Source organism: Chiloscyllium plagiosum, unplaced genomic scaffold, assembly GCF_037043375.1.
Source record: "Chiloscyllium plagiosum isolate Xiang-an unplaced genomic scaffold, Cpla_swu_hap1 HiC_scaffold_2, whole genome shotgun sequence".
Taxonomy (NCBI): Eukaryota; Metazoa; Chordata; class Chondrichthyes; order Orectolobiformes; family Hemiscylliidae; genus Chiloscyllium; species Chiloscyllium plagiosum.
In genome coordinates this window covers 11103098-11130122 of record NW_028270140.1, presented here as the reverse complement: position 1 = coordinate 11130122, position 27025 = coordinate 11103098, and the positions used below count along the sequence as shown (strand labels likewise).

Below are 27025 nucleotides of genomic sequence, written 5' to 3'. Positions count from 1 at the left end.
ATGAGCCTCTGACACGTAGGATTCTTAAGGAGCTTGATAGGTTTAATGCTGAGAATGTTTTGCCTCATGGGAGAGTCGAGGGCATAATCTCAGAATCAAGGGGCACCCGTTTAAGACTGAAATGAAGTAGAATTTCTTCTCTTGGAGGGTCTTTGGACCTCCTTACCACACAGCTGTGGAGGTACATTCCACGTGTACATTCTAGGCTGAGATCAATAAATTCTTGATCATTCCGGAATCAGGGGTTTCAGATGAAATACAGAAAGGTGGACTGAGGATGGGTGGAGCAGTCATGATGTTATTGAATGGTGGGTGGAATAGGCTCATGGGGCTGAATGTCCTCCTCCTCTCCCTATTTCTTATGGACTTGGATGCAGGGTCACTCACACTGTCGCTAGACATCTAGTGATGTGAGTACCTTCCAAAAATTACCAGGTGATCAGATAAGTCAAACTGTTTATATACACATCAAACAAATGATTCCCCACAAAGACAAGTTCGAATTCATTGGATGTTCATCTATCTATTTACGACCACTCAGCAAACATATGTGCTGACTCAACTTCACCACTGGCTTCCTGAACACTAATATTTTAATTGAAACAAGAACATACCCCTCCTGCTTTCAGCAATTTTCGACGGAATTCCTCCGTTGGGTTGTTGAAAGTGAGTTTTTCACATCGGAGGTGATTTACAGGCGGATGTCCTTCAAGGTGCAGGAATAAGTCATAATCAAACCGTACCTTCTTAGGCTCTTCCTAAAGAAGAAAAAGGATATAAAACTCACTGCGCAAGGTTTGTTATCAAAGATTCAAACTTAGGCTTTTAATTCTCCTATCTATGACCAAGCTAATTTTGTATCCAACTTGCCAAGTCACCACGGATTCCATGTGATTTGATCTTCTGGACGAGCCCACCATTTGGGACCCTGTCAAACGTAAATCCTATGTAGACAACATCCACTGCTCTATACTCATCAACCAACTTCCTCAAACAACTTTATCAAATCTGTCAAACAAGACCTGTCCTGTTTAAAGCCATGACTATCCCGAATAAATCCATTCTTTTCCAAATCTGAGTAAATCCTGTCCTTGAGACTCTTCTCCAATCATTTCCCCACCACTGACACAAGGCTCACCAGTCTATGATTTCCTGGATTATCCCTGTTGTCCTTTCTTAAGCAAAGGTACAATTTCTGTCAACAAGAGAGTTCTCAAGCTTAGTTCAAAAACTCTTCAACTGGTCAAAATGATTACAAAATTGAATCAAAATGATCACAAAGTAGTCAAACACCTGGATATTCACAGGGTTTGTGCTGCTCATTGCTGTAGTATGATTTACAGCACTGCATCTCGAGTAGGATACTGCCAACAGAAATAAGGTACTAAACAACTCCTCAGTACAGCATAAAGTTAACACCAATATACTGGGCAACAGCTCGAACTATGGCACAATCATAGCGGTACGAGTTCACATCTATCACTTTTCAACGCCTAATCCCAATCCTTGTAGTGTTCTGAATGGATTACCCATTTCGGCACAAGCAGCAACAACACATTTTCTGATCAGTGTCTTCGCAGGTTTCTAAGCTCAGTGCTGATTTCAATAATCTCAACACCTAACTTCCACCCCATTTTATTTCTGGCTTCTTTATTGGTTTTGGTTTTGGCAGTCTATCTGATTTCAGTCAGCAGCGTTCATCATTCTGCATTATTTGGTTTCTTTTCTTGTTCTGTTCACACTCCCTTTCAGTTTGCACCAATCCTTTTGCTGGATCATGTCTCCTGTCCTTCATTCTATCACGCTTCCTTTCTCCACCAGCCTCATGCACTCCCCTCGACCCTTGCACATTCTTGAAACCTATTATCTCCTTCACGTTCCAACGCTATTTCTAGCGATTTAACTCTTAAGCCAATAACACAACGCAAAAAATTTAGGGATAAAATTTCAGTGACATCTCAAGGTGAAAGGATGCTTTTCGGACTGGAGCAAATAGCAAGGAACTCTTTTAATTTCCTTTTGATAAGGAACAAGCAGTGCAGTCATGCAGTTCAACAAATCAGCAAAAGAAAATTTGCAGAGGATTTTAGGAGAATTTCCCCGCTTCACACAAACACACATATGCTTGTGCACAAACAGAGAGCTAAGGCCTGAAAAGCATTAAACTTGGAATCGGATTCCTTTTCAACAGCCAATTGATCATGCAATTGGTGATGATTAATTTAGGGTTAAGGGGAAAGAGCTGGTTCAGTCACAAAGCTTGACTATAACCTCCTTTGGAAATCGAGAGACCATGTAAAAATGGGAAAAATTGAAAACTTTGTACGGGGTGTTTACTACATAAAGTCTTGTTTTCTTTGGCAGAGCTGTTCTGTTGAAGAGAATCTCTTTGAAAGGTCAGACTATTATACCACTGTATTGGCGAGCAGGGATGGGGAGGGAAGGAATGACAAGTGATGGAAAATGCTTTGCGCTTAAAGTATTTTAAACCAAACTCTGAAGTGGTTTATCCTTCTGAAGAGCAGCAGTTTTCATATTTAGACCAGTCATTTACATTGAAATCGTTGTTTAAAATTTTTAAACTGGCTCCAAACATCAAAAATCAACAAATCCATTGTTGGCACATCCAATTCTTCTGTTAGCACTTACATTTGTTCTGATGGATGAACCAAAGCCTTATCAGACATATCACAGCAACATGACCACTGCCTCCATTAGAAAGAGGGTGGTATGTGTAAGGAATGAGCTGCCAGGGGAAGTGGTGGAGGCTGGTACAATTGCAACATTTAAGAGGCATCTGGATGGGTATATGAATAGGAAGGGTTTGGAGGGATATGGGCCGGTGTTGGCAAGTGGGACTAGATTGGGTTGGGATGTCTAGTCGGCATGGACGGGTTGGACCGAAGGGTCTGTTTCCATGCTGTACATATCTATAGCTCTATAATCACACTTATGAATTAACAGCAACTTAAGCAACGCCATTAATTCAGTCAATTATTAATTGCAATTTGACAAATTCCAATTAAAAGTTAAATTATTTGATCAATAATTTTATTTTTTTTTTCCAACAAACAATTCTTTTAAACTTCACGAAAAGATAGACAACTGTTGAAAAATTGGTGCTGTAAGCAGTTTATTAGCTGCATTAGCAAATACTTATGTATGTTCTTTTCATTTATATACATGGTAAGATAGCTATTTTGCTTAACATTTCATCATATGAAACAGTTTAGAAGTATTCACCTTCCTCACCAAACCATAGTAGGGTCATTCCTCGTTCTAAAGGATATAGTGCTGCACTTGCTCGAGTTCGGCCAATTCTTTTTGGGGATGGGGGGGGGAATGATGAAGATGAGAAATTTATACTTTGTTACCAGTTAAAAACTTGAGTGTTGTTATGCAAATCCTATTAATGATACACTGCAAACTTCAATAGTCCACTTATTTCAGCGTACAATAGACTTCCAAAGCTCTACTGCAGAAGAACAATTTTTAAAAAGTCAGTTGAGAAATTTATCCTGTTGTCATTCCAACAGCAGAATAAGAAGCGCACGCTAATGTTAGATATCAACGTCTTTACCTTGTTTCTGAAATACACTTCAATCGGCATTATAAAACCAGCGTATCCGGACTCCTCCACTTTGTATGGTGGATCCTTGCACACTGCACTCAAAAAAGAAAGAGATTATGAAATAGTTCAGAATAGGAAATACCCATCCTGAAATAAAGGTAAATAACGGAATGCAATTAAGTCAAATCTTCTTAGAGGATACGAAAAAATTGCAAGCAACTCTTGCTTTAACATGCAAACAGGAAAAGAAACAGCATAAAATTTGGACAACTTGACAGAAGTTGGTTTTCCGCAGTCTGGGCATAGTTAAGCTTTCCACAAACGAGTAATCAGAGTGCCCTGCTTTGCCAGTGAACAATGACAATTATACAAATCCAGATCTTGAGATGGACCAACAACCTCGGAACTTTCTGGATCAATCCCCAGAAAGCACAACTCAACAGGAAAATCAGTCCCTTGCAACAATCTCTAAGAAAGCTAATTCATCCATAAACCTGAACAAGTCCAGAACCTTCTTGAACCAAGCACTTCTCTTTCATTCATAAATGTCTAAAATTGCCAAAGGTGATCCCCCCCTCCCCTCACGAAGGAAAATGGGTTATTCCAGACAAACGTATTGCTCGCTAACTGCTGGAAAGTACCTTAAGCAACAGAGCTACTGAGAAACAATAAAAGAAATTGCTGGGAAAGCTCAGCAGGCTTGGCAGCATCTGTAAAAGAGAAATCAGAGTTAACGTTTCCTGTCCGGTGACACTTCCTCAGAACAATTGAGGTATGATTCACAGTTGTGTTAGATTTGTTTCAGTTTACAATGCAAAACTGAACGAATGATTGGTCTGTCTTGGGTACAGAGTCATAGAGAGATTTACAGATTGGAATAAAATATCTTGCCCAAGCATAAAAACGTCCTTCATTAAGTCTGTTTATGCTTCAGAATTAAACTGTAGAGTAAAGTTGTAGCAAACAGCCAATCAAAATAAAATGAGAAAATGCTGGAAATAAATTACACTACTTGGATTCAAATGCGATCATGCACAAAGCTCTGTCCTAGTCTGCCATACTCATGTGCCCTCTACCAGGAAGCAGACACCTAGTCAAAAACATCTGACACTTCATTGCAGTATATGTCCTGTGTTGAACTCACTGTTACGTGTGGTACACTGGAAATATGGTGCCAAAAGATTCACTGAGGTGAGTAATTCAAAAAGGAATTTAAAAGAACTGCTACTGAAACTTCTTTTTAAGAAACCGCTGAAGAGAAAACAGCTGTGGCTTTCCCCCAAGGAGCGACCACGGGGATAAGAGAGCTAACTAGGAGCTAGGAATTTTTTGCATCAATAAATGGCCAAAATATGCAATAACTACAGATTTGTTGAGCAAACCAGAGCAAGTACAAGTTGCTTCTCTTTCTCCACTGTTGGGAAGAGGCTGTTTTAAACTATATTCCACTCCAAATCTTTCTTACGTACAGAAGAACATACAGCAGAGATTTTAGAAGCTATAGAGGCATGCCTTCAGCCACAAGTTAACTTTATACATGACAAGTCCATATTCAATGAGGTAACAAAGTGAGAGACAGTTCATTGATCATACATCATGTCATTAGCCTGAGTTTGCAGAAACTTGTGAATCTATGCAATTAAGAGATGAGCTAAGTGGACACAGGAATTTTGAAGAACAAAAGGGATCTCGGAGTGCAGGTTCATAGCTCCTTGAAAGTAGAGTTGCAGGTAGATAGGATAGTGAATGCGGTGTTTGGATTGCTTTCCTTTATTGGTCAGAGTATTGAGTGTCGGAGTTGGAAGGTCATGTTGTGGTTGTACAGGACATTGGTTAGGCCACCTTTGGAATATTGCACGCAATTCTGATCTCCTTCCTAATGGAAGGATGTTGTGAAACTTGAAAGGGTTCAGAAAAGATTTACAAGGATGTTGTCAGGGTTGGAGGATTTGAGCTTTAGGGAGAGACTGAACAGGCTGGGACTGTTTTCCCTGGAGCATCGGAGGCTGAGTGGTGATCTTATACAGGTTTATAAAATCATGAGGGGCATGGATAGGATAAATAGACAAAGCCTTTTCCTAGGATGGGGGGAGTCCAGAACTAGAGGGCATAGATTTAGGGTGAGAGGGGAAAGATATAAAAGGGACCCAACGGCCAACCTTTTCATGTGTATGGAATGAGCTGCCAGAGGAAGTGGTGGAAGCTGGTACAATTACAAGATTTAAAAGGCATCTGGATGCATATATGAATAGGAAAGGTTTAGAAGGATATGGGCCAAGAGCTGGCAAAACTAGATTGGGTTAAGGTATCTAGTTGGCATGGACGAGTTGGACTGAAGGTTCTGTTTCTGTGCTGTACATCTCTATGACACTCGGACTCTAAAAAAAGTGAAAGCATGCTTTGGTGAAGCCAAGTCTGCACTCAGGAGGGAAACTGACTTGTGCAGAAGTGCCGAAGTTGTCAAAAGGTAGAGCATTTTCACAAGATTGTTAAAGCAGAGGTGTAGAAGTGGGCTAAATCAAGTCTGCTCCCCCATTCTATGAGGTTACGCTGTTTGTCCTCAACTCTACTTTCCTGCCCTTTTCCTGCAACCTTCAATTGCCTTGCTGTCCATGTCAACCTTGAACATACTTCACGATCCAATCACAAACTCCTCCCGAGTAAAGAATTCAGCAAAAAATAAATAAAGGTTCCTCATCTCAGTCTTGAACATGCAACCCCTCATTTTGGAGATTATGCCCTCTGGGGCCAGACTTTCCCACAACAGGAAACAAACTTGCCACATCTATCCTTTCAAGCCCACTAAGAATTTTGCATACTTCAATAAAGATCGACTCTCTAATGATTACAAGCCCAATCTACTCAACCTCCTCTCTCAAACCTGGGATCAGCCCCAGAGCGAACCTTCTCTCGTCAGCTCCAATTCTTCTTTCCTTCGGAAATGGGGCCCAAAACTGTTCAGTATTCTAGCTGTGGTCTGACGAGTGCCTTGTATAATTTTAGAAAAACCTCCCTATTTTTACATTCCAATCCTTTTGAAATAAAGGCAACATGCCATTGGCCTTCCTGATCATCCGCTGAACCTGAGTACTACCTTGTGATTCAGGCATTTCTACCTCACCTCTGTGCTGAAGTTTTCTGCAGTCTTTTTTCCAAATTATAGTCAGCTCTTCTACTCCTCCTGCCAAATCGTACAACCTCAGTTCTCCACTTTATATTTGTTTCCAAGTTGTTGCCGATTCACTCAACCAGTCTATATCCCTCTGTAAATTCTGTCACCCTCAGTACTTGTCTTCCCACTTATTTGTGCGTGATGTGCAAACGTTGCTATGATACATTCACTTTCCTCATCCAAGTCAAGTACACTGTAAATAAATTGTAAATACACTAAACAATTTTTGACCCAATTCCTGTACACTCCTTACAGGTTGCCAACCTGAACATGTTTCCCTTCTCCTAACTCTTTACTGCTGGAGTTATTGAATCCTCCGTCCATGCTAATACACTCCCTAAACACCATGGGGTTTCACCTTATTAAGCTGTACCTTATCAAACCCCTTTTGTATATCCACATTACGTCAACCAATTTCCATTTATCTGTCACGCTTGTTCCTTCCTCAAAAGGATTCCACTAAAATTGTCAGATATATTTCCCCTTCACGAGGCCTTTTACATGATTGTATGATGTACTTCCAAATCTTTCAATATTATACCTTTTAAAGTAGACTAACATTTTCCCTAACAGTTATTCAACTGTCTTATTTTTCCTTCTTTTTGGTTCCCTCACCTTTGGAAGAAGGCATCAACATTAGCAGTTTTCCAATCCTCTGGATTATTGGGAGATTACTATCAGTGCATCCACTACCTCTGTACCCATTTCCTCGAATATACCAGAATGTAAACCATCAGATGTGGGGCATTTATTAGCCTTTGGACTCCTTAGTTCTCTAGTACTCATGATGGAGCAGACTAGGTGTCCATGATGTTGACAGAGAGTCTACCCTGGTGTCCAGAGTAATGGCATATCTGCAAATACCGCAGAAGACATCATGTGTAAGAGAAGGCACGCTCAGTGTGGAGAAACCTGTGTCCCCATTGTGAAGAAGTTGAACACTTTTGCACACGGGTGGGTGGCTGAAAAGCACAAGGTGATTTAAATGGCCAATGGAGAGATAAGGACTCAAAATTCTGATGAACCACTGAACTAATCTGTTGCCTGGCATGCAGCAGATAGGGCAGAGATGGAAGTTTGTGACTGTCGACATGAGGACTAACTGCAGAAGGAGAACGTCAGATCAATGTAAAATGCCAGACAGACGCTGGTGTATCATGAAATGTCATATCTTAAAGATGGCTCAACTTGGCAATTCAAAAATGAAGCCCACAAAAGGAAGGTTCAGCCTGTATGATGGCACCACACTCGTGCCAACAGGGCAGATTATTCTGTCGGCCCACTGTGACAACATGAAGGAGGAGTTTGTCGGAGTGTTATGGATGTGCAGTATTCTCAGGGCCCAGACTAAGCAGTACCATTCACTAAGGTCAAGCAGCTGGTGACTACCATGCCAGTGCTGAAATACCACAAGGTAAATGGAGAAGCTATCTGCAGTGTGACAACAGTGAGAGAGCACTTAGAGCAATCCAAATGCATTCACACCCAAGGTGCTAACATTAAAATACTCTTCCTATAGCATAACAAAAATCAAGTGAAATCAGAAGCAGTGAAAGGCCGGAGTGAAAAATAAATAAAAATCTGAAGCGGAGCAGCAGAAAACCAAATTTCATTTTGATCAAACTCGCAAAACCATTGCCAGAATGTTGGAGCAGAAAGCCAGTCAGAGGACAATCATTCAACAATCTCAACAAACTTCAGCCCAAATGCTAACTTGGGAGCACGCTAAAGCAGTTGTCTCAATCGTATACAGATGAGCCAGAATGAGCAGCACAACCACAGGTACATCCTGCTCCTCGGATGCTGCCTGACCTGCTGTGCTTTTCCAGCACCACACTCTTGACTCTGATCTCCAGCATCTGCAGTGCTCGCTTTCAACCACCGGTACAGACAGGGGTCAAATCACAGGGTCCTCAACTGGTCCACTGCTTTTGGTGATGCTAACTTCCTGCCTCAGTATCTTTGCCTCACCTGCTCCCCTCCATTCTTGTGGGGCACGCCTTGTCTGACTGGAGTCAAAAACATTGGTTTTCCTAGCAAATGCGACCACCAGTGGAAGCTTAGTGTGTGCCTGACACAGACTGAATAAGTCTTTTTAATGAGTACAGTCATTGTCTCGTTAGATTGGATGTGCAAACAAACAACAGTAAGAGAAAAAGGTGATGACAATGATCATAACAAGACTATCATTTAGTCTGTGCCAAGCACTGATCAGGTAATATACACATCCCAATCCAAACCACTTTCTGCATAAGAACATTGCTCCTGCGTAGCCTGTCGTTTTTTTTTCAAAAACCAGTCACCTTGAATCTGCGTTTTCTGATTATTGATCCTCCACCCAAACCCTTCATTTTTTGGTGTTTTATTTTAAAAAAAAAACACACATCTGTCAAGTCTCTAAGCCCGCATGCTGTTGCGATGATTACTTTCTGTGGCAAAGTTACCTCTTAACTACCACATAATTGCAGCTACTTCACATCACTGAAGGCATCTTAATTGCTTTGGTAGACACAGTCTGATGTGCCTTTTGTGAAGCAAAATTCCAGCACAACATTCTAAAGGTGCAATCTGTGCAGAAGAAGTGAAAGAGTTAATTGCCGCACCATTATATTGACAGCAAATACTGACCATTTCGTGCAACAAAGACAAAATAAAAAGATGTGCACACATTGAAGCATGAGAATTTGGTTCCACAAATATGAAGCTTGCCAAGCTGCAATAACTCAGCACAAATTTTTCTGGCAATATAATCAATTATATTTTCTAATGAACTATTTCCACCAATTCAAAATAGGAGCTGAAAACAAGCTGACTAGCCGTAGGCATTTGCTGGTGCTCAAGAAAACACAGTTTCAGGATTTCACATGTAATCAGATCACCTCGATGTTTAACATAAAACACTGAGTGTGGCTGGTCAGAATTTAATTATGCTTATTGGTACATAATTCGAGTATTTCCATTTGGTAGGAGACTTTAGGCAGGTAACTTTGCATGCTTTTAATTATTAGTCAAGATGGAAAGCAAACATATTTTCAGTTTGAAGGGATACACCATTTCCAAGAACAGAGCATCTCCAAAATAGGAAGAGACCACTATCATTGACCTTATAGCCAGCAATCTTCTCAGACTTCATTCATTCTCTTCCTCAACGAGGTTAGAGATCGCAAACTTAATTTTCAAACCCTCGAGTGGTAATCTGAATGGTCAAGTGCATTGCTAGCATCAACTTTGCTTTACTGACCTGCCTAATTTAAAAATTTATGGTATAATGTATTGAACCCTTCACCATAATTAGCCTTTTCTGCAAAAACATTTGAAACTTCAAAAGAGATGCTTCGTTGCTCCTTTTCAAATGGAACAATTATTTGCAAAGTTTAACAACAGATTGATGAAGAAAAATATTACATAGCTCTGAATCACACTTACGCTTTACTCTTTTGGAAATGAATTGAAAAGGAAGACTTAAGCAGACCAGGATTGAGGGCAGCACAGCTTAATATCTGTACAAACAGGTACAATTGTTAACATTTTGACAATATCTGCAAACAGTCAATAAATGGCACACAAACTAAGACCATCCTTATGGATCATTTAAGTAACATATTAGGAACCATGACTGGATCTTCAAAAAGCAGAAATTTCTACTCAACTTGCGCAAAAGCATCAACCAAAAGTCACTTAATCCACAAGGCAGCTATGTTCGAGACTGATACCCACTAAATCTTGTTGCAGGATGAGATACAGTAGAACTTTAATATAAAAAGCACACAAAAACGTGGTGGTTCAGGCAAAACGTTACGTCCTTTAATAACATCCTCGACAAGGAAATGCAGGTGCTTCACTGCTCCATTATTGCTCAAAGTACCACAGCCAAATCATACCTCCTCTGGAAATCTCAGCCAGGCCAGAGGTAGTATTCAAAATACTTGACACAGAGCTGTCTTTAGAAGTTACTAGTTCTCCAAAGGTGATTCAGTGGAGGCAAAGCTGCATTGTGATTGCTTGCACAATTGGGGGAGTTGCTGGATTCCTTCAGGAGGTTATTCAAAATAAACAAATCTAATATGACCTACAATCATGGACAGATTAGAAAACAGAAGTTGCAGGGTCTGTTGATGAATATTTAAAAATAAATTATCGGGCTCAACAAAGGCTTGGAAGCTTTGATTGCAATGTTTCTCATCAGGAGTTCAAATCCATTCATGCTATCTCTGGGTCACTGAAACCAGTATCATAACCAAACATTAGTTCACTGGCTACACGGCTGGTTTGCAATGCAGACTAATGGCAACAGCGTGGGTTCATGCCGCACCAGGAATTGGTGAATCATCGATGTGGTTATCATGGAGACTCTCCTTCTCAACCTGTCCCCTGGCTTGAAACATGCTGGTCCTCTGGTTAAAGTACCACCAGTCATCTCTCACACACACACACACACACACACAAACCAGAGAACAGCTCTGTGGTCCTCACCTTTGTCATAACCACAGTTCATTACTCTGCCACATAGATTCAGACTGGGCCAGGAGAGACCTCTTTTGATTTAAGACAGAATCAAACTGGATAAGAGGAGGTGCTGATTGAATACTATCCTCACATTTATAATCCACTGCCAGATTGATCTTTGGGCATCAGAAAGTTACAATGATTACAATCAGCTTCATGTGAATAAATGGAAGAGTTATCACACATTAAGCCCCCCATTCGAGCTTAAAACTTTTCGGGGAAAAAAAAAGAAATTTTGATCAATCATGCTCATTGCAATGGCCTAAGAAACAGTGAACGAACTGCCTACCAACTGAACCATGAATGGCCTTTACTTTTTGGGTTTCGCGTTTATAAACCAGTCAAGGGATTTGTCAATCAGTCTCCAAGATATACAAATGATAGGGGAACAGATACCAAACACTTAGTGCCTTAAGAACACTGACTTGCTAGAGTAGTTTTCTGCCCTCATCCGCAGCCCCTCGAGTTCTTTGACGGAAATCTACTTGGAATGCTTGACGTTGAAGTAATAGAGCCAATAGAGGCAGTTGGAATGGAGATACACTAGTTTTAATCACAAAGACTAAAAATACAAACCTTGCTGCTTTATACTTCAACATGTAAATCAATACACAAAAGGTGGTGGTCAAGTGGGTATAGACCTGACCATGAGCTTCGAAATTATAGTGGGAAACAAATCTGCTGCGGGTTGTTCACAGTATCGCTATATATTGTTACGAACTGGTGATTTACTTTTAAAATTGATCCCATTCGTATTGTTTGTCGATAAAATGTGGAGCTGGAGAAAGCACGGCAAGTCAAGCAGCATCAGAAGATAGGGAGAATCAACTTCTCAGGCAGGACTCTTCAAGGGTCTTCTGATGCTGCTTGACCTGCTGTGTTTTTTCCAGCCCCACATTTTATCATCTCTGACTTTCCAGCATCTGCAGTCCTCACTATCCCATTAGCATTGCCGCAGGTCCATGCAACAGATGGATGGATCTCTACATCTCTACAAGGTCGGATAGAATTCTGTAGGAGTGACAGTCAGGACAGATAAAGTGGAAAAATAATCAAAACAGCCCCTAACCCAGACACTGTCTAATATAATCAGGGCCTCTGCTTAAGCTTTGCCAAACTCTGACCTCATTTTCCAATAAGCTTGGTGCTGACCCTGGCATGCCCCCCTGCAGTCTGGATTCAACCGCAGTTGAGGCCCTGGCTAGGTGATGACAGTAGAATAGAGGGCTTTGTGGGTACAGATTGCAGGTAAACCCAATTCTGCTTCTCTACTGCGGATTCCTAAAGAAGGGCTCTTGCCCGAAACATCAATCCTCCTGCTCCTCGGATGCTGCCTGACCTGCTGTGCTTTTCCAGCGCCACACTCTCGACTCCTCCAGCTGCTGCTGACAGCTGACACCACAGCTTGGATGCCCAGCCTTCAACTAGTTGAAGTACAGCCGGTTCTGATACAACACGAAAGTTCTGCTCTTTTGCAATCTCGCTTTATATGAAAATTGTGCAATAGCTGCACTGTTTAAACTAATGGGGCCAGAATTGCATTATAGCCAATACAGGTAAGGAAAGTTTGCATTCTACAAATCACACTCAATCCTTCAATCACGTTAAAGAAATACGTGTTATAGCAGAACTGACTGTATATCCCATTCAGCGCAGTGGTTGTGACGGAGGACTTCCTCAAAGTGAAGGCTGGATTTTTTTCTCTGTGCTACGGTCACTCCTACCAATACTATCATAAACAGATGCATCGCTGCAGGTGGATAGCTAAGAGGGAGGTCAAACAGGTTTTTCCCTTGTTGGTTCCTTCCTCACTTAGCCAGTGCAATCATCAGATGCCATATCACTTGCCCTTCACTCCTCCCTAGAACATCTGGACACCAAGAACAGCTATGTAAGAATCCTACTCATTGAAGGCTGAACTGTAGTCAACACTATATCCCCTAGAGACTGATTACTAAACTTAGTGATCGTGGACTGAACCCCACTCTCTGCAACTAGATCTCAGTTTCCTGACCCACAGGCCACACAGTGAAGATTGGGGACAATATTTCATACTCACTAACACTCAACACTGGAGCCCCCCAGGGGTGTGTACTCAGCCTCCTACTATACTCACTGTATACCCATGCCTGCGTCACCAAATACCAGACTAATGCCATTTACAAGTTTGCTGATGACACCACCATTGTAGGTCGAATCTCAGATGGTGACGAAATAGACGAGAGGTGGAAGATCTGGAAAAATGATGCACTGAGAAAAACCTAGATCTCAATGCCGGCAAAACCAAGGAACTCATTATTGACTTTCGGCGGGATGTCATTCATGTCCCCCCTACACATTAACAGCACAGAGGTGGAATGAGTGGAGTGTGTCAAGCTCCTGGGAGTGGTCATCCACAACAAACTTTCTTGGACTCTTCATGTAGATGCACTGATTACAAAGGTCCAATAACGTCTCTTCTTCCTCAGGCAGCTGAGGACATTTGGCATGACGACGAATACCCTTGCCAACTTTTATAGATGTGCCATCGAGAGCATTCTGTCTGGATGTATCACTACCTGATATGGCAACTATACCATTCAAGATCGGAGACAGTTACAGAGAGTGGTGAACTTGGCCCAGACAATCACAAAGGCCAACCTCCCATCTATAGAATCCATCTATCAGGCCCGCTGTCAAGGAAAGGCCGCCAGCATTCTCAAAGATCCATCCCACCCTGGCAATGTTTTTCTACAACTTCTCCCATCAGGGAGAAGGTACAGAAGCCTGAACACGCGCACCAGTCGGTTTCATAACAGTTCCTACCCTACTGTTGTTAGAATACTGAATGGACTCAAACTCTGAGCAATCACCTGTACCTGTGTTTTTGGTTTTGCTGCTGTTTACCTATTATTTACTTAGCTATGCTACTAAACTCTGACCTGCCTGTATTGCTCACAACACAGAGCTTTTCACTGCGTGTCGGTACATGTGACAATAAACTCAATTCAATTCAATCCAATCATTACTGGCACTACCAAGCCACTCTTAGTGCTGGGGCTTTGAAATACTCCACTCAGAGTACATTCTGTGACCTTGCCCCCCTCAGTCCGATTCCCAAGTATCGTTCAACACGGAGGAACACTGATTCATCAGCTTTGGGTATAATCAGTAGGAGGTTTCCTCACCCAGGTTTGCTGAGGTACATGAGATTTCATTGGGTCCAGAGTGGATGCTGAGGACAAGACAACTCTCCCTACTGACCGTGCACCACTACTTACTACCTCTGGGTTGGTCTATCCTGCTAGTGGGACAGGACACATCCAGACAGGACGATGGGACAGAGACAGAGACCGAGACCATGTCAGGATGTTGCTGGACCTGCCCAGCAGAAAACTCTCCCAAGCTCCAGATGTTAGTCAGGCGAACTCTGCAGTGCTAGCAAGGCTGCACCACTGTCCTTTCTGGCTCCATGGTCACTCATTCATCCACCCAGTGTCATTTCATCTTCCAGACTTTGCAACAGTTAGATACAGTGGAGTACTGGTAATTCAGGAAGGCAATGGCGTAGTGGTATTATCGCTAGACTGTTAATCTTGAGATCGAGATTATGTTCTGGGGCCCTAGGTTCGAATCCTGCTACAGTCGACAGTGGAATTTGAACTCAGTAAAATATAGAGTCATAGAGATGTACAGCATGGAAACAGACCCTTTGGTCCAACCCATCCATGCCGACCAGATATCCCAATCCAATCTAGTCCCACCTGCCAGCACCCGGCCCATATCCCTCCAAACTCTTCCTATTCGTATACATCCAAATGCCTCTTAAATGTTGCAATTGTACCAGCCTCCACCATATCCTCTGGCAGCTCATTCCATACACGTACCACCCTTTGTGTGAAAACGTTGCCCCTTAGGTCTCTTTTACGCCTTTTCTCTCTCACCCTAAACCTCTGCCCTCTAGTTCTGGACTCCCTGACCCCAGGGAAAAGACTTTGTCCATTTATCCTATCTATGCCCCTCATAATTTTGTAAACCTCTATAAGGTCACCCCTCGGCCTCCAACGCTCCAGGGAAAACAGCCCCAGCCTGTTCAGCCTCTCCCTGTAGCTCAGATCCTCCAACCCTGGCAACATCCTTGCAAATCTTTTCTGAACCCTTTCAAGTTTCACAACATCTTTCCGATAGGAAGGAGACCAGAATTGCATGCAATATTCCAACAGTGGCCTAACCAATGTCCTGTACAGCCGCAACATGACTTCCCAACTCCTGTACTCAATACTCTGACCAATAAAGGAAAGCATACCAAACACCTTCTTCGCTATCCTATCTACCTGCGACTCCACTTCCAAGGATCTAGAATTAAGAGTCTAATGAAGGCTACGAATCCATTGTCAATTGTTGGAAAAGCCCACCTGGTTCACTAATGTCCTTTTGGGAAGGAATCTGCTATCCTTACCCAGTCTGGCCTACACGTGACTCCAGACCCACAGCCACGTGGTTGACACTTAACTGCCCTTGGTCAATTAGGGATGGGCAATAAATGCTGCCCTGGCCAGCTCATGCCCTCACCCTGTGAATGAATTAAAGCAAAATTCTGAAGTCCACTGCCAAGTTAATCCAGTGCAACAATATTCCCATTAAACAGGGGTCGCTGATCAATTTAGGGAATGGAGGAACTGAATTCTCAAATTGTGTTGAACAATCTCTCAGCCAATGATGCACAAGCAGATGTTACACAGCTGCTGGTGACTTCTTTCAGCTGCACACTCAAAACAGAAGTTCCCCGCCTGACCACTTCCAACATGGTTCAACTCTCACGTATGCACAACTTCAAACCTCCTCACAAAAGTATTTTCATAATAAAGAAAGAAGACTTTGCAAAAACAAAAACACAGAACAACTGGCTTGGCCTTTGAATCTGAAGGAACCATTATCTTGAACTTCTAGCTTCAAGTTTTATCTGAAAATGTTAACATGCAATTTCTTCTTCTTGCTATTTAAGTTCAACATCATGATGGTCGCAAACTGGAACACATGCACAGGTTTTGCATTCAGCACTCCGGTGCCAAGCACTCTCCATTCCACCTGAAAGCAGAGGGAACTTTACCCGGTTTGCTCCTGGACACCTGAAAAGATCAGGAAGGCAATGGAAAACAGCCTTCTGCTGCAAGATGAATCCACCTTCGATTCCAGACCACAGAAGAAAAATGGTATAAAGTCCAAATGCTGTTTCATGCACATCAGTACAGTATCCACTTGGGACTGGGATTGCTGTGGACAAGGGAATTGCTGTTAGACAAAAAAAAAAATCCCTTGTTTGCAAAATGGGCTGGGCGACAGAAACTTTTTGAAAAAAAGCCCAAAACTGAAGGTAATGGTAAACCATATAGTGAATTATTCCATCAAAAAAAACCCAGCAAGTTGGGCTGACAAATAAGAACAAGCCAGAACCTCAATCTGAAAATCCCAAGTTTCTGAAACACGGATGGTGGTCACAGCAATAATTCAAAACATGCCAAATAAGCAGGACATACGCATTTAAAAATATATAATTCTCAGAATTCTTTACTAAAACTCGCCTGACATTGTCCCGGCCTCGGGTGATAGTCCGTGTGGAGATTGCACATTCTCCCAGTGTCTGCGTGGGTTTCCTCCCACAGTCCAAAGATGTGCAGGTTAGGATGGATTGGCCATGGGAAATTGCCCTGTGGTGCCTGGGATATGTAGGTGAGGTAGATTAGCTAGGATAAATGTGGGGTTACAGGATGGAGTGGGGTGTACTCTCTGGGCCAAATAGCCTCTTTCCACAACGTAGGGATTCTATGATTCTATGACATACCAATATGTACATGAAAAGCCATGGTGCGAATTTATTACTTGCCAATTGAATTTTGGGCAAATGTTTGGGAGAAGCTTGGTTCAGAACAGCTCGATTGCATTGTTCAAACTGGCCTGTTGTCACCAGGAAGGTCCACACACATTGGAATGATTTGATTTTTTTTAAAATCACACTGCATTTTCAAACATTTCCTTCTGAAAGCTCAATTTGGATAAAATGCAAGGATTTGCATTTTCATATAACAAACAGGGGCAGGACTTGTACAGTTAATGCTCTGGCCTTGGGTAGTGTTGCAGAGGGTCCTAGGGGTTCAGGTACATAATTCTTTGAAGATTGCATCTCATGTAGACAGGGTGGTTAAAAAGGTGTTTGGCACGCATGCCTTCATTGCTCAGTCCTTTGAGTATACGATTTGGGACGTCATGTTGAGGTTGTACAGGACATTGGTGAGGCCTCTTCTGGAGAACTGTGTTCAGTTCTGGTTGCCCTGCTATAGGAAGGATATTATTAGGCTGAAGGGTGTTCAGAAGAGGTTTACCAGGACGTTGTCAGGTACGGAAGGTTTGAATTATAAAGAAAGGCTTGATAGGCCGAGACGTTTTTCACTGGAACGGAGGAGATTGCGAGGTGACGGTAGGGGTTTATAAAATCATGAAGGGTATAGATAAAGTAATGGTAGGTATCATTTCCCGAGGATGGGCAACCTTCAAAACCAGCAAGCATATTTTTAATGAGAGGGAAGAGAGATTTAAAAAGACATGAGAAGCAATATTTTTTACACAGAGGGTGATTTGTATGTGGAATGAATTTCCTGAGGGCACAGTTACAATGTTTAAAGACTCTTCGATAAGTACATGAATAGGAAAGGTTTGAAGGGATATGGGCCAGGAGCAGGCAGGTGGGACTAGATAAGTTTGGGATTATATTCAGCATGGACTGATTGGACTGAAGGGTCTGTTTCCATGCTGTATGACTCTGCCTCCAAGAGCTATAAATTTTAGCTAATTTTACATTTAAAAATATTAGCATGGATATAGCACAGGAACAGGAGGAAGGTGACATTGAGAGTCAGGTCTTTGCCAGTCCTCTGTAAAGATTTAAGCCCACCCGATGCCCAGTCCTACTCCTGCTATAACCTTCACACAATATTTCCTTTTAAATGCTTAACCAAATCTCTTCTGAAAGACACAATCAACTGTGCCTCACCCCTTTCAGCAAGTGTATTCAGATCCTTATTACTGATCCCGTGACATTTTTTCTTCAAGTCACATTTAGGTAGATCACTTTAAAATCCATGCCCTCTGGTCCTTTTGCATTTGAGGGAACAGCTTCTCACCCTCCTCTGCCTAGGCATCTTAAATCCAGTCTCTCACCAAGACAGACAACTCCACCTTCTATAATCTATCCATGTAACTGAAGTCCCTCGCCATTACATTGAGCCTCTCACAGCCTGGATACGTGCCCTCATGAGTGTTGGCCAGAATTGGACCAGTTGAGACCTTCCCACTGCGACACAGAGATTGAGATTGCATTGAGATCCACTACACATAGATCCAATGTAACTTCCTAGCTTTTTGCACACTCTACCTGCATTTATTAACCACTTTCTCAACCAGACCTGCTACTTTTAATGATGTGCGCAAAGTTATCCTCAGGTCTCGGTTCCTGTACCACCTTTGCAATTGCTTGCTTGCTTTCTTTTTGGTTCTTCTCATTCTCCCAGTCAAAAGATACCACTTTTCTGCATGAAATTTCATCTGTCAAGCATCTACCCATTTCATCAGTCTATGCCCAAATCCATCAATACCCTCAACAAATCACAATACCTTCAAGTGCTGTCATTTCCAAAATTTTAAAAATGCACTTGTACACCCAAATATCAGGAATTAATAAAGATCAAGAATACTAAAGGATCAGATGTAAAAATATTTAGAGTTTGTTCTACTAAATTCACTTATTTTACTTTCAAATGTTAAATTTCCCACGTTTTAAATTTCACCTAGAAAACACAAAATTCATATTGGTTAATTAAAAGTAAAACTGAAAGAGCCAATTATTATTAAATTTGAAGTTATTAATTTTTACCCTTGCAAAGATCTCACTTGCAATTTCTACTGAAATCACATATATATTTCTCACACAGACACAAAAATTGCATTTCACAGATTTCCATTGTGACAGTGGGAGACTGTTTACAGGAGCACAGTTATGAAGTGGTAAATGGTTCATGTTTAAAAAGGTTACACTGCAGCTATTGTTGAATATGATCCTGCAGTTAATTTCTTTCTTTTGGTGCAATCTAGTTCCAGTTTCCAACAGAACTTCTTCGATCACATGACTACATTTGAATTGACTCATTTCCAAAAACTACTTCATATTTGTTACAGATCATGAAGTTAATTGGCCAATTACATATTCAGTTTTTAAACTGAATGAGCCAGGCAAGTTCTACAGTAGTGACATGCCACCTGTAGAGCTTTCCTCAACTTGATTCCACTAATTCCCAAATTCAGAGTAGATTTTAATTCAGTAAATTTTGGGAGTACAGCCAGTGCACTGACCCCAGGAAATATGCTACTTGCTAACTATGCACTGACGCAAAGATATTTCCAAGTAACATTCCAGAGGCTTTCCTACCTAGAAGATCACAGCCTGTTCGAAGGCCAGAAATTTGGAAATCAAATTGCTAGAGTGCACAAACAAGTTGCGCATTCAGACAAAAAGCACCAGCCACCATCTATCAAGATGGCAATGGAAAAATCTCTTTTTTTGGACTAGGTTTTGGCATCTGAAAACAGAAGTCGCATTTATTTACTTCAACAAGCTGGCAACAATTCTGGGAAATGAAGGGGGGGGGGGGGGGTGGTGGGAGATTATTCTGAAGAGGAAGATCCAAGGATCTCTCTCTCTTTACAAGAGAGCAGTCCCAAAACAAATGGCGAAACGAATGCCAGCGATGCCTTAAATTTAACCGAGCAGGTGGTGTATTTGTTTTTAACTGCAGTAATCACAATCAAGACATAAACTAAAATTACCAGAGTAATTTGCACATGAAATAAAAATTTTCTCCAACAATACGACTTAAAGAAGAAATATTTGACAACAAATAATACTAAAAAATTCTTCCTAATTCCAACATACTTTCAACGAACCTGCCTGGCTTCTTTGTCTTTGTATTTCCATTCAAATTGTTCTCTGCTTAAATGGTTCAAACTACAACATCAAACTACAATTGACTTGTCTTAGTCAAAAGGCCATGACCTACTCTGTTGATGAATTCTGTGATCCTAGCAAACTTTGATTTTCGTTTTGACTTTCAATTTGGGCTGTCAGGGAAAGATGGACAAGAGTTGGTTTCTCCATATCGCCGTTGGCCAGATTACCTCCTCTACGCTAATGGCTGTGAGACACCAATAGAGTTTATCTCTGATCATATCTGAATCAACCTATCTTTCTAACATTTGCAAACATAAGGACAGGTCATAATTTCAATCATTGTTCACCACAACTGTTCGCCAGCACAGAGGTCTTGCCGAATTCTGCCATGACTCGACGTCACGCTATTCGGTAGAGTAATGAAAATGTTTGATCCCCATGCTTCTTATTGCTGAGACAGAAACACTCATCACACTTTCTTTAAGCCAGTCATATATAACATAGTTGAAAATGTGTTGCTGGAAAAGCGCAGCAGGTCAGGCAGTATCCAAGGAGCAGGAGAATCAACGTTTCGGGCATGAGCCCTTCTTCAGGAATGAGGAAAGTGTGTCCAGCAGGCTAAGATAAAAGGTAGGGAGGAGGGACTTGGGGGAGGGGCGTTGGAAATGCGATAGGTGGAAGGAGGTCAAGGTGAGGGTGATAGGCCGGAGTGGGGATGGGGGTGGAGAGGTCAGGAAGATGATTGCAGGTTAGGAAAGCGATGCTGAGTTCGAGGGATTTGACTGAGAAGATGGGGGGGAAAGTGAGGAAACTGGAGAAATCCGAGTTCACCCCTTGTGGTTGGAGGGTTCCTAGGCGGAAGATGAGGCGCTCTTCCTCCAACCGTCGTGTTGCTATGGTCTGGCGATGGAGGAGTCCAAGGACCTGCATGTCCTTGGTGGAGTGGGAGGGGGAGTTGAAGTGTTGAGCCATAGGGTGGTTGGGTTGGTTGGTCCGGGTGTCCCAGAGGTGTTCTCTGAAACGTTCCACAAGTAGGTGGCCTGTCTCCCCAATATAGAGCAGGCCACATCGGGTGCAGCGGATGCAATAAATGGTGTGTGTGGAGGTGCAGGTGAATTTGTGGAGGGAAGGGGAGAGGTGTGGGTGCAAGTTTTGCATTTCTTGCGGTTGCAGTGGAGGTTGGGTTGGTGGGGGTTGTGGACCTGACGAGGGAGTCACGGAGGGAGTGGTCTTTTTGGAATGCTGATAGGGGAGGGGAGGGAAATATATCCCTGATGGTGGGGTCCGTTTGGAGGTGGCGGAAATGACGGCGGATGATACGCTGTATATGGAGGTTGGTGGGGTGGTAGGCGAGGACCAGTGGGATTCTGTCCTGGTGGCGATTGGAGGGGCAGGGCTCAAGGGCGGAGGAGCGGGAAGTGGAGGAGATGCGATGGAGGGCATCGTCAACCACGTCTGGGGGGAAAATTGCGGTCTTTGAAGGAGGCCATCTGGGTTGTACGGTATTGGCACTGGTCCTCCTGGGAGCAGATGCGGCGGAGACAAAGGAATTGGGAATATGGGATGGCGTTTTTACAGGGGGCAGGGTGGGAGGAGGTGCTCCTGTTCCTTGGATGCTGCCTGACCTGCTGCGCTTTTCCAGCAACACATTTTCAGCTCTGATCTCCAGCATCTGCAGTCCACACTTTCTCCTCGAAGATATATAACATAGTTGACCATTTTACCATTTCAAGCAGCAAGCTACGTTTTCTGTGCTTGTTGCTAATTTCTCTGGCAGACACAGGCATGTCATTGCGTATGCAAATTAATTTAGTTAATCCTGGCTAGAAATGAATCGGTTTTCATGGAAAGCTTAAGGTATCACCTACATCAACATGACCAGACCGGTCATAATCAAGATCACATTTGCTGAGCTTGTCACTCAATCCTTCTTGCTCAACAAGAAATCATTCTGTTCTCCTCACTCTCTCTCAGTATCAGTCTTACTGAGCTCGTCCACAATTTTAATTATATTTTCTTCAGCCAATTTCTTCACATCAAGACGACTCAATCCCCTCCTACCACCACCACCGGGAATATTGATGATATGAGATAGTGTGGATCAGTATGATGCATGCTTACATCAAAGTTCACTCAACACCAGAAGTGCTGTTATTGCAAATGGCCAGACAATCCACACCAGTTCTGCATTCAGGATTATCTCAATCCCAAAGGGATTTCCAAGCCTAACAGATTTGCTGCAGCTGTATTAATTATGAAAGTTGGTGGCGATTTTTGTTTGTCCAGAGAATGAAGGCATTGTTGGCTCACCCAGCATTTGTTTCCCATGCCTAATTTCTTGGAAAAGGCAGGGTGAGCTCCCTTCTCAGACTATTGCAGTGGGGGTTACCCACAATGCTGTGTGGAAGTCCCAGAATTTAGGCCGAGCAGAAAGTGAGTGAAAGATATAATTCCAAGTGAGGCATTTGGGAGGTTCCATTTTTATTGTGGGCACCAAAATTCTCTTTCACCTTAGGTTCTGCAATCTTCCACATGTTCTCAAGCTGGAGTGCAACTCTTAACCTTGCTGGTAAATATCAACTTATGTTTAATTTCCACAAACCAACATCTCCAGTCTCCAGAACAGGTTTATGTCCATCATGACTTCAGCACATGTCTGCAACATGGAGCAGCACTGTTTCCTCCTCTTGTGCATGTCATCTGGTGCAGTCCTACATTCACAGCACTTGGACTGCACATGGGGGCACTCACATGGTTTGTGGTGAATGATTTATCTCATTTGCAGAGTTATGAATCTGTGAATCTGTTCCTGGGACTTGGAGTCTGCTGAAATTTGGTGGATCTCCTCTGCAAACTCAGAAGAGCTCACTTCCAATGTGCAACTCTCTCCTGGCTGTTGCTAAGGCTCTGGGTCTCCATGCAAGTCTCCTTCCACATCAACTTATTGACTTTGATCAAAAACTTAGGCTGGATTTTCTTGTTCTTCAGGTACCTTAACGGCACAGTTGTAAACCCACAGCGATGTGACTTTCTTTAACATCACCTGCAACAGTCCCATTTGGTAATTGCTTCCTTTAAAGGAAAGCAACTCTAAATCCCATTCTTAGCCATGCCATGATGAGTTCAGATTCTTATAAATTCCTGACTAGTCGAGAGTATTGGACAGTATTAGTTAAGATACCATCTCAGATGCAACTGACCCCGATATCTTGAGGAAAACTTTGACTTTACACTGATCCTGTTTGCTTTTGGTCAAAACGTGTAAACTTCAATTAGAATTACACTGGCCCACACGGTCAGGATGGAATTTCCCCACGCTGTGCCCAGTGCACTTCCAGTTCCAATTTTTTTTTTAAACGAGGTACTATGCTGACTCAGTGTGTACCTCTGTACCCGAAACAGTCTTTTGAAGTTGCTCAAACTCGCTCAAAAACAAACAACCACATCAGCTCAAAAATAAAAAAGTGCTCATGTTCTTCAAACTTCAAAATCTCAAATCGATGGAAACTGAAATCACATCCCTATCTCACTGCTGTCTTTCTGTTGTGCATTGCATTAAAAAAAAAACACTAAGTGACGTGGACTCTCAGTCACCGCCATGACTGAATTTTATCACCTCCCAGAGGGAATGTCACACTCTAGCAGTAATGTCTGCTACAATGTCAACATTTATACAGTCCTTTTCATAGAACACGAAGATTTTATTTTTAAAATCTGAACCAGCTTTCACTGTAAATTAACAGTGGTTGAATCGAAGAAAAAACCCCTCTGCTAACTGAAAGCAGTGTGGAGTTTGCACGTTCTCAGTGTCTGCATGTTATTCCTCCGGGTGCTCCGGTTTCCTCCTACAGTCCAAAGATGTGCAGGTTAGGTGAATTGGACATTCTAAAATTTACCCATATAGTGTAGGTTATTAGTCAGAGATAAATGTAGGGGAATGGGTCTGGGTAGGTTACTCTTTGGAGGGTCAGTATGGACTTGTTGGGCCAAAGGGCCTGTTTCCACACTGTAATGATTCTAATTCTAATCTCTATACCTTTTTGGGATCCCCCCTGCTGTTCAATGCATTATAAAGAATTTTAAGCAGTTTGATTGAACGGGTGCAGATTTCTGATACACCTTGAGCAAGTGGGACTCAAACTTGGGTTTCCTGACTCAGAAGTAGGGCCATTACCACTGTATCACAAGAGACCTTTCCAAAGAAATCTGTGATTGACGTTGAGCAAATATCAACAATAACCACTACCATTGGACCAGCCAATTTGAGTTCCACACATCGACTGGTCATGCTAAATTGCCTATTTCAATGAATTCTATGATATAATATTAGCAATTTCAGCTGAAATCCAGCCTCAATTCAGATCAGTGGGTGAAAATTCCCTTCAATTTTCCACCTTCCCTCAACTTGATAGCCAACTCGTCATTTATTCTTGTTCCAAATTAGCACTCCTTCCACAACAACTCCTCTGAAAGACAGATGAATTAATCCCAAGATACATAGCACATTCAGCCAAGGTGCAATCACAATTTCAAATTGGAGATACTCATCACTATATATCACATACATTTAATTCCCACGGTGGCCTTTTTTTCACAAGTGTACCTATGGCAATGACACACCTCAGGCCATCTTTCTATATTTATACAGAAAAAAATCCCAAGACATCAGGTGCTTATCCATGTTATTCTCACTCCGTTCATTCTAAAAGCAGAGTTGGCAGTATTTTATCTAGTCAGCAGACTGAAGGGCGGCACAGCCTCTTGGTGCCTTGTCAAGTTCTATGTCTCCAGAATGGAACCTAGGTTTGCTACGCTGGTTATGTGCTCAATGAGTGTCAGATCAATCTGACATGGGGCTAGATAGGCCAGTCACACCACAAACTACTGACAACTGACAAGAGAAAAAGGATGTGCCAGTTACAAGGATGGCACGGTGGTTCGGTGGTTAGCACTGCTGCCTCACAGCATGAGGGACCCAGGTTCGATTTCAGCCTTGGACGGAGTTTGCACGTTCTCTCAGTGTCTGTGTGGCTTTCTGCCCAGTGCTCTGGCTTCCTCCCACAGTCTAAAGATGTGCAGGTTAGGTGATTGACCATGCTAAATTGCCTATTGTGTATGGGATGTGCAAAGCTAGGTGGACTAGCTATGGGAAACACGGTGTTACTGGGATAGGGTCGGGTGGCTAGGTCTGGGTGGGATGCATTTGGGAGGATGGGAGCAGACACAATGGGCCAAATGGCTTCTTTCTGCACTGTAGGGATTCTTTGATTCTATACATCCATCTCTTTGTGTGTTAAAAATGATTGGATATTGATTGACTTGCCCAAGATGATTTCTATAGGTGATCAAAAATCTCATTAGAAGAATCTGAAGCGATAGTATTAGATTGCTTTAACATTTCAGCATTACAACAGTTTAACTACACACTTTGAAGTATTAACGCTCAAATAGCTTGCCACCTGAGTTGTTCCTACGATAGACAAAATTTAAACACATTCTCCAACAGCTTTTTGATCCACTAAAGGATCAAAATGTCTCTCTTACCATGTCATGCAAAGCTCTCTCGTTATCTTGCTCAGTTCACCGAGGTTCTATTCCTTGAATCTGACTTTCAGCTAACCAATTAAAAGCTGAGCATTTTCAGTACTTGTTTGCTTCCCATCTTTGCCATCTCTGGAAACCCACACCCAAGGATCAATTTGTGGTATTTCCTGACCCTCTTGTTCCTTCAGGTGAGTACATAAAGGCGTGGAATCAAGTTTTTTGCTTTTGCTCCAATGACACTCATCTTTACATCATTTTCAATCCCTCCACTGCCTGGACTGCTCCACAGCCACTTATACAGGGGCTTCCATTTCTAATCGATTAAACAATTGCCAACCCTGCCAGAAACTTGCCATCGTTGCACAACTTGCCACCATTTCAGGTTAAACAGAGTCAACTTAGACTTTCAATGCCATGTTTGCCCAAGATCACAAAAAAAAGTCCTGCTGTCTCCATAATAGCCCATCTTTGTTCCTCGTTCACCTTGGCAGCATAGTAAACTGGTTTCCTTGTTATTGCTGTCTCCAGACGTGATTGTTTGAATGTTCTGTGTCCGAAACACTCTGAACTTCAGCACATCCAAAAGCTCTGCTTTCTGCAGCCAAATGCATAAACCACCTCATGCTCACTCCAGTCCCTAAATTTTCTGACTTAAACCTCTCACTTTTCCTTTAACACTCTCATTGAAACCAATTCCAAAGCCATACTTTTGGGTGAAAGCCTATTAGGAATGATGACATGTAGCGATTTTTAGAAAATTGCACTTGTGAAAAATTCAGCCAATCTTTGCATGGTGATCGAATAGGTTGTGTCCCAACTAGCTGATAACTAAACTATGAAGATATCAGGTCAAAAAAACTCAAAAAGGCACATTCCACAAGTTTTCCTTTGAACATGTTCATGCCATTTGCACATTTGTTTCGGTATGATTACACCCAGCATCGTCAAGAGAAAAACAGGTTAGAGCAAATCAAGTCTTCAATCCTTGCCAATTAATTACTCAACAATAGTTCCTGATGAAGGGGTTTTGCCCGAAACGTCGATTTCGAAGCTCCTTGGATGCTGCCTGAACTGCTGTGCTCTTCCAGCACCACTAATCCAGAATAGCTCATTCAGAATAATCGCCGTGTTGTGATGAAAGATTTATTATATTTTGGACTGCGATTTCAAAATAGAAGTAGGTGGATATGGATCAGTACTGCCACTGTTTCTTTTAAAAATAGAAAATCATTTGGAACTCAGACCAAAATGCACC

The 27025-nt window shown here is 42.2% G+C and overlaps 1 protein-coding gene across 3 annotated transcripts in view; it reads right to left on the bottom strand.

The window, feature by feature from the left end:
* mllt3 (MLLT3 super elongation complex subunit) overlaps positions 1–27025 on the bottom strand; it is a 233313-nt gene that overhangs the window by 160322 nt on the left and 45966 nt on the right. For all 3 annotated transcript variants that reach the window (XM_043719014.2, XM_043719024.2, XM_087994580.1), the window contains 2 exons: positions 3581–3663; positions 615–758 (listed from right to left, as the gene is read on the bottom strand). In XM_043719014.2, the coding sequence (XP_043574949.1) occupies positions 615–758; positions 3581–3663 (227 nt within the window). The remainder of the gene's footprint in view (positions 1–614; positions 759–3580; positions 3664–27025) is intronic.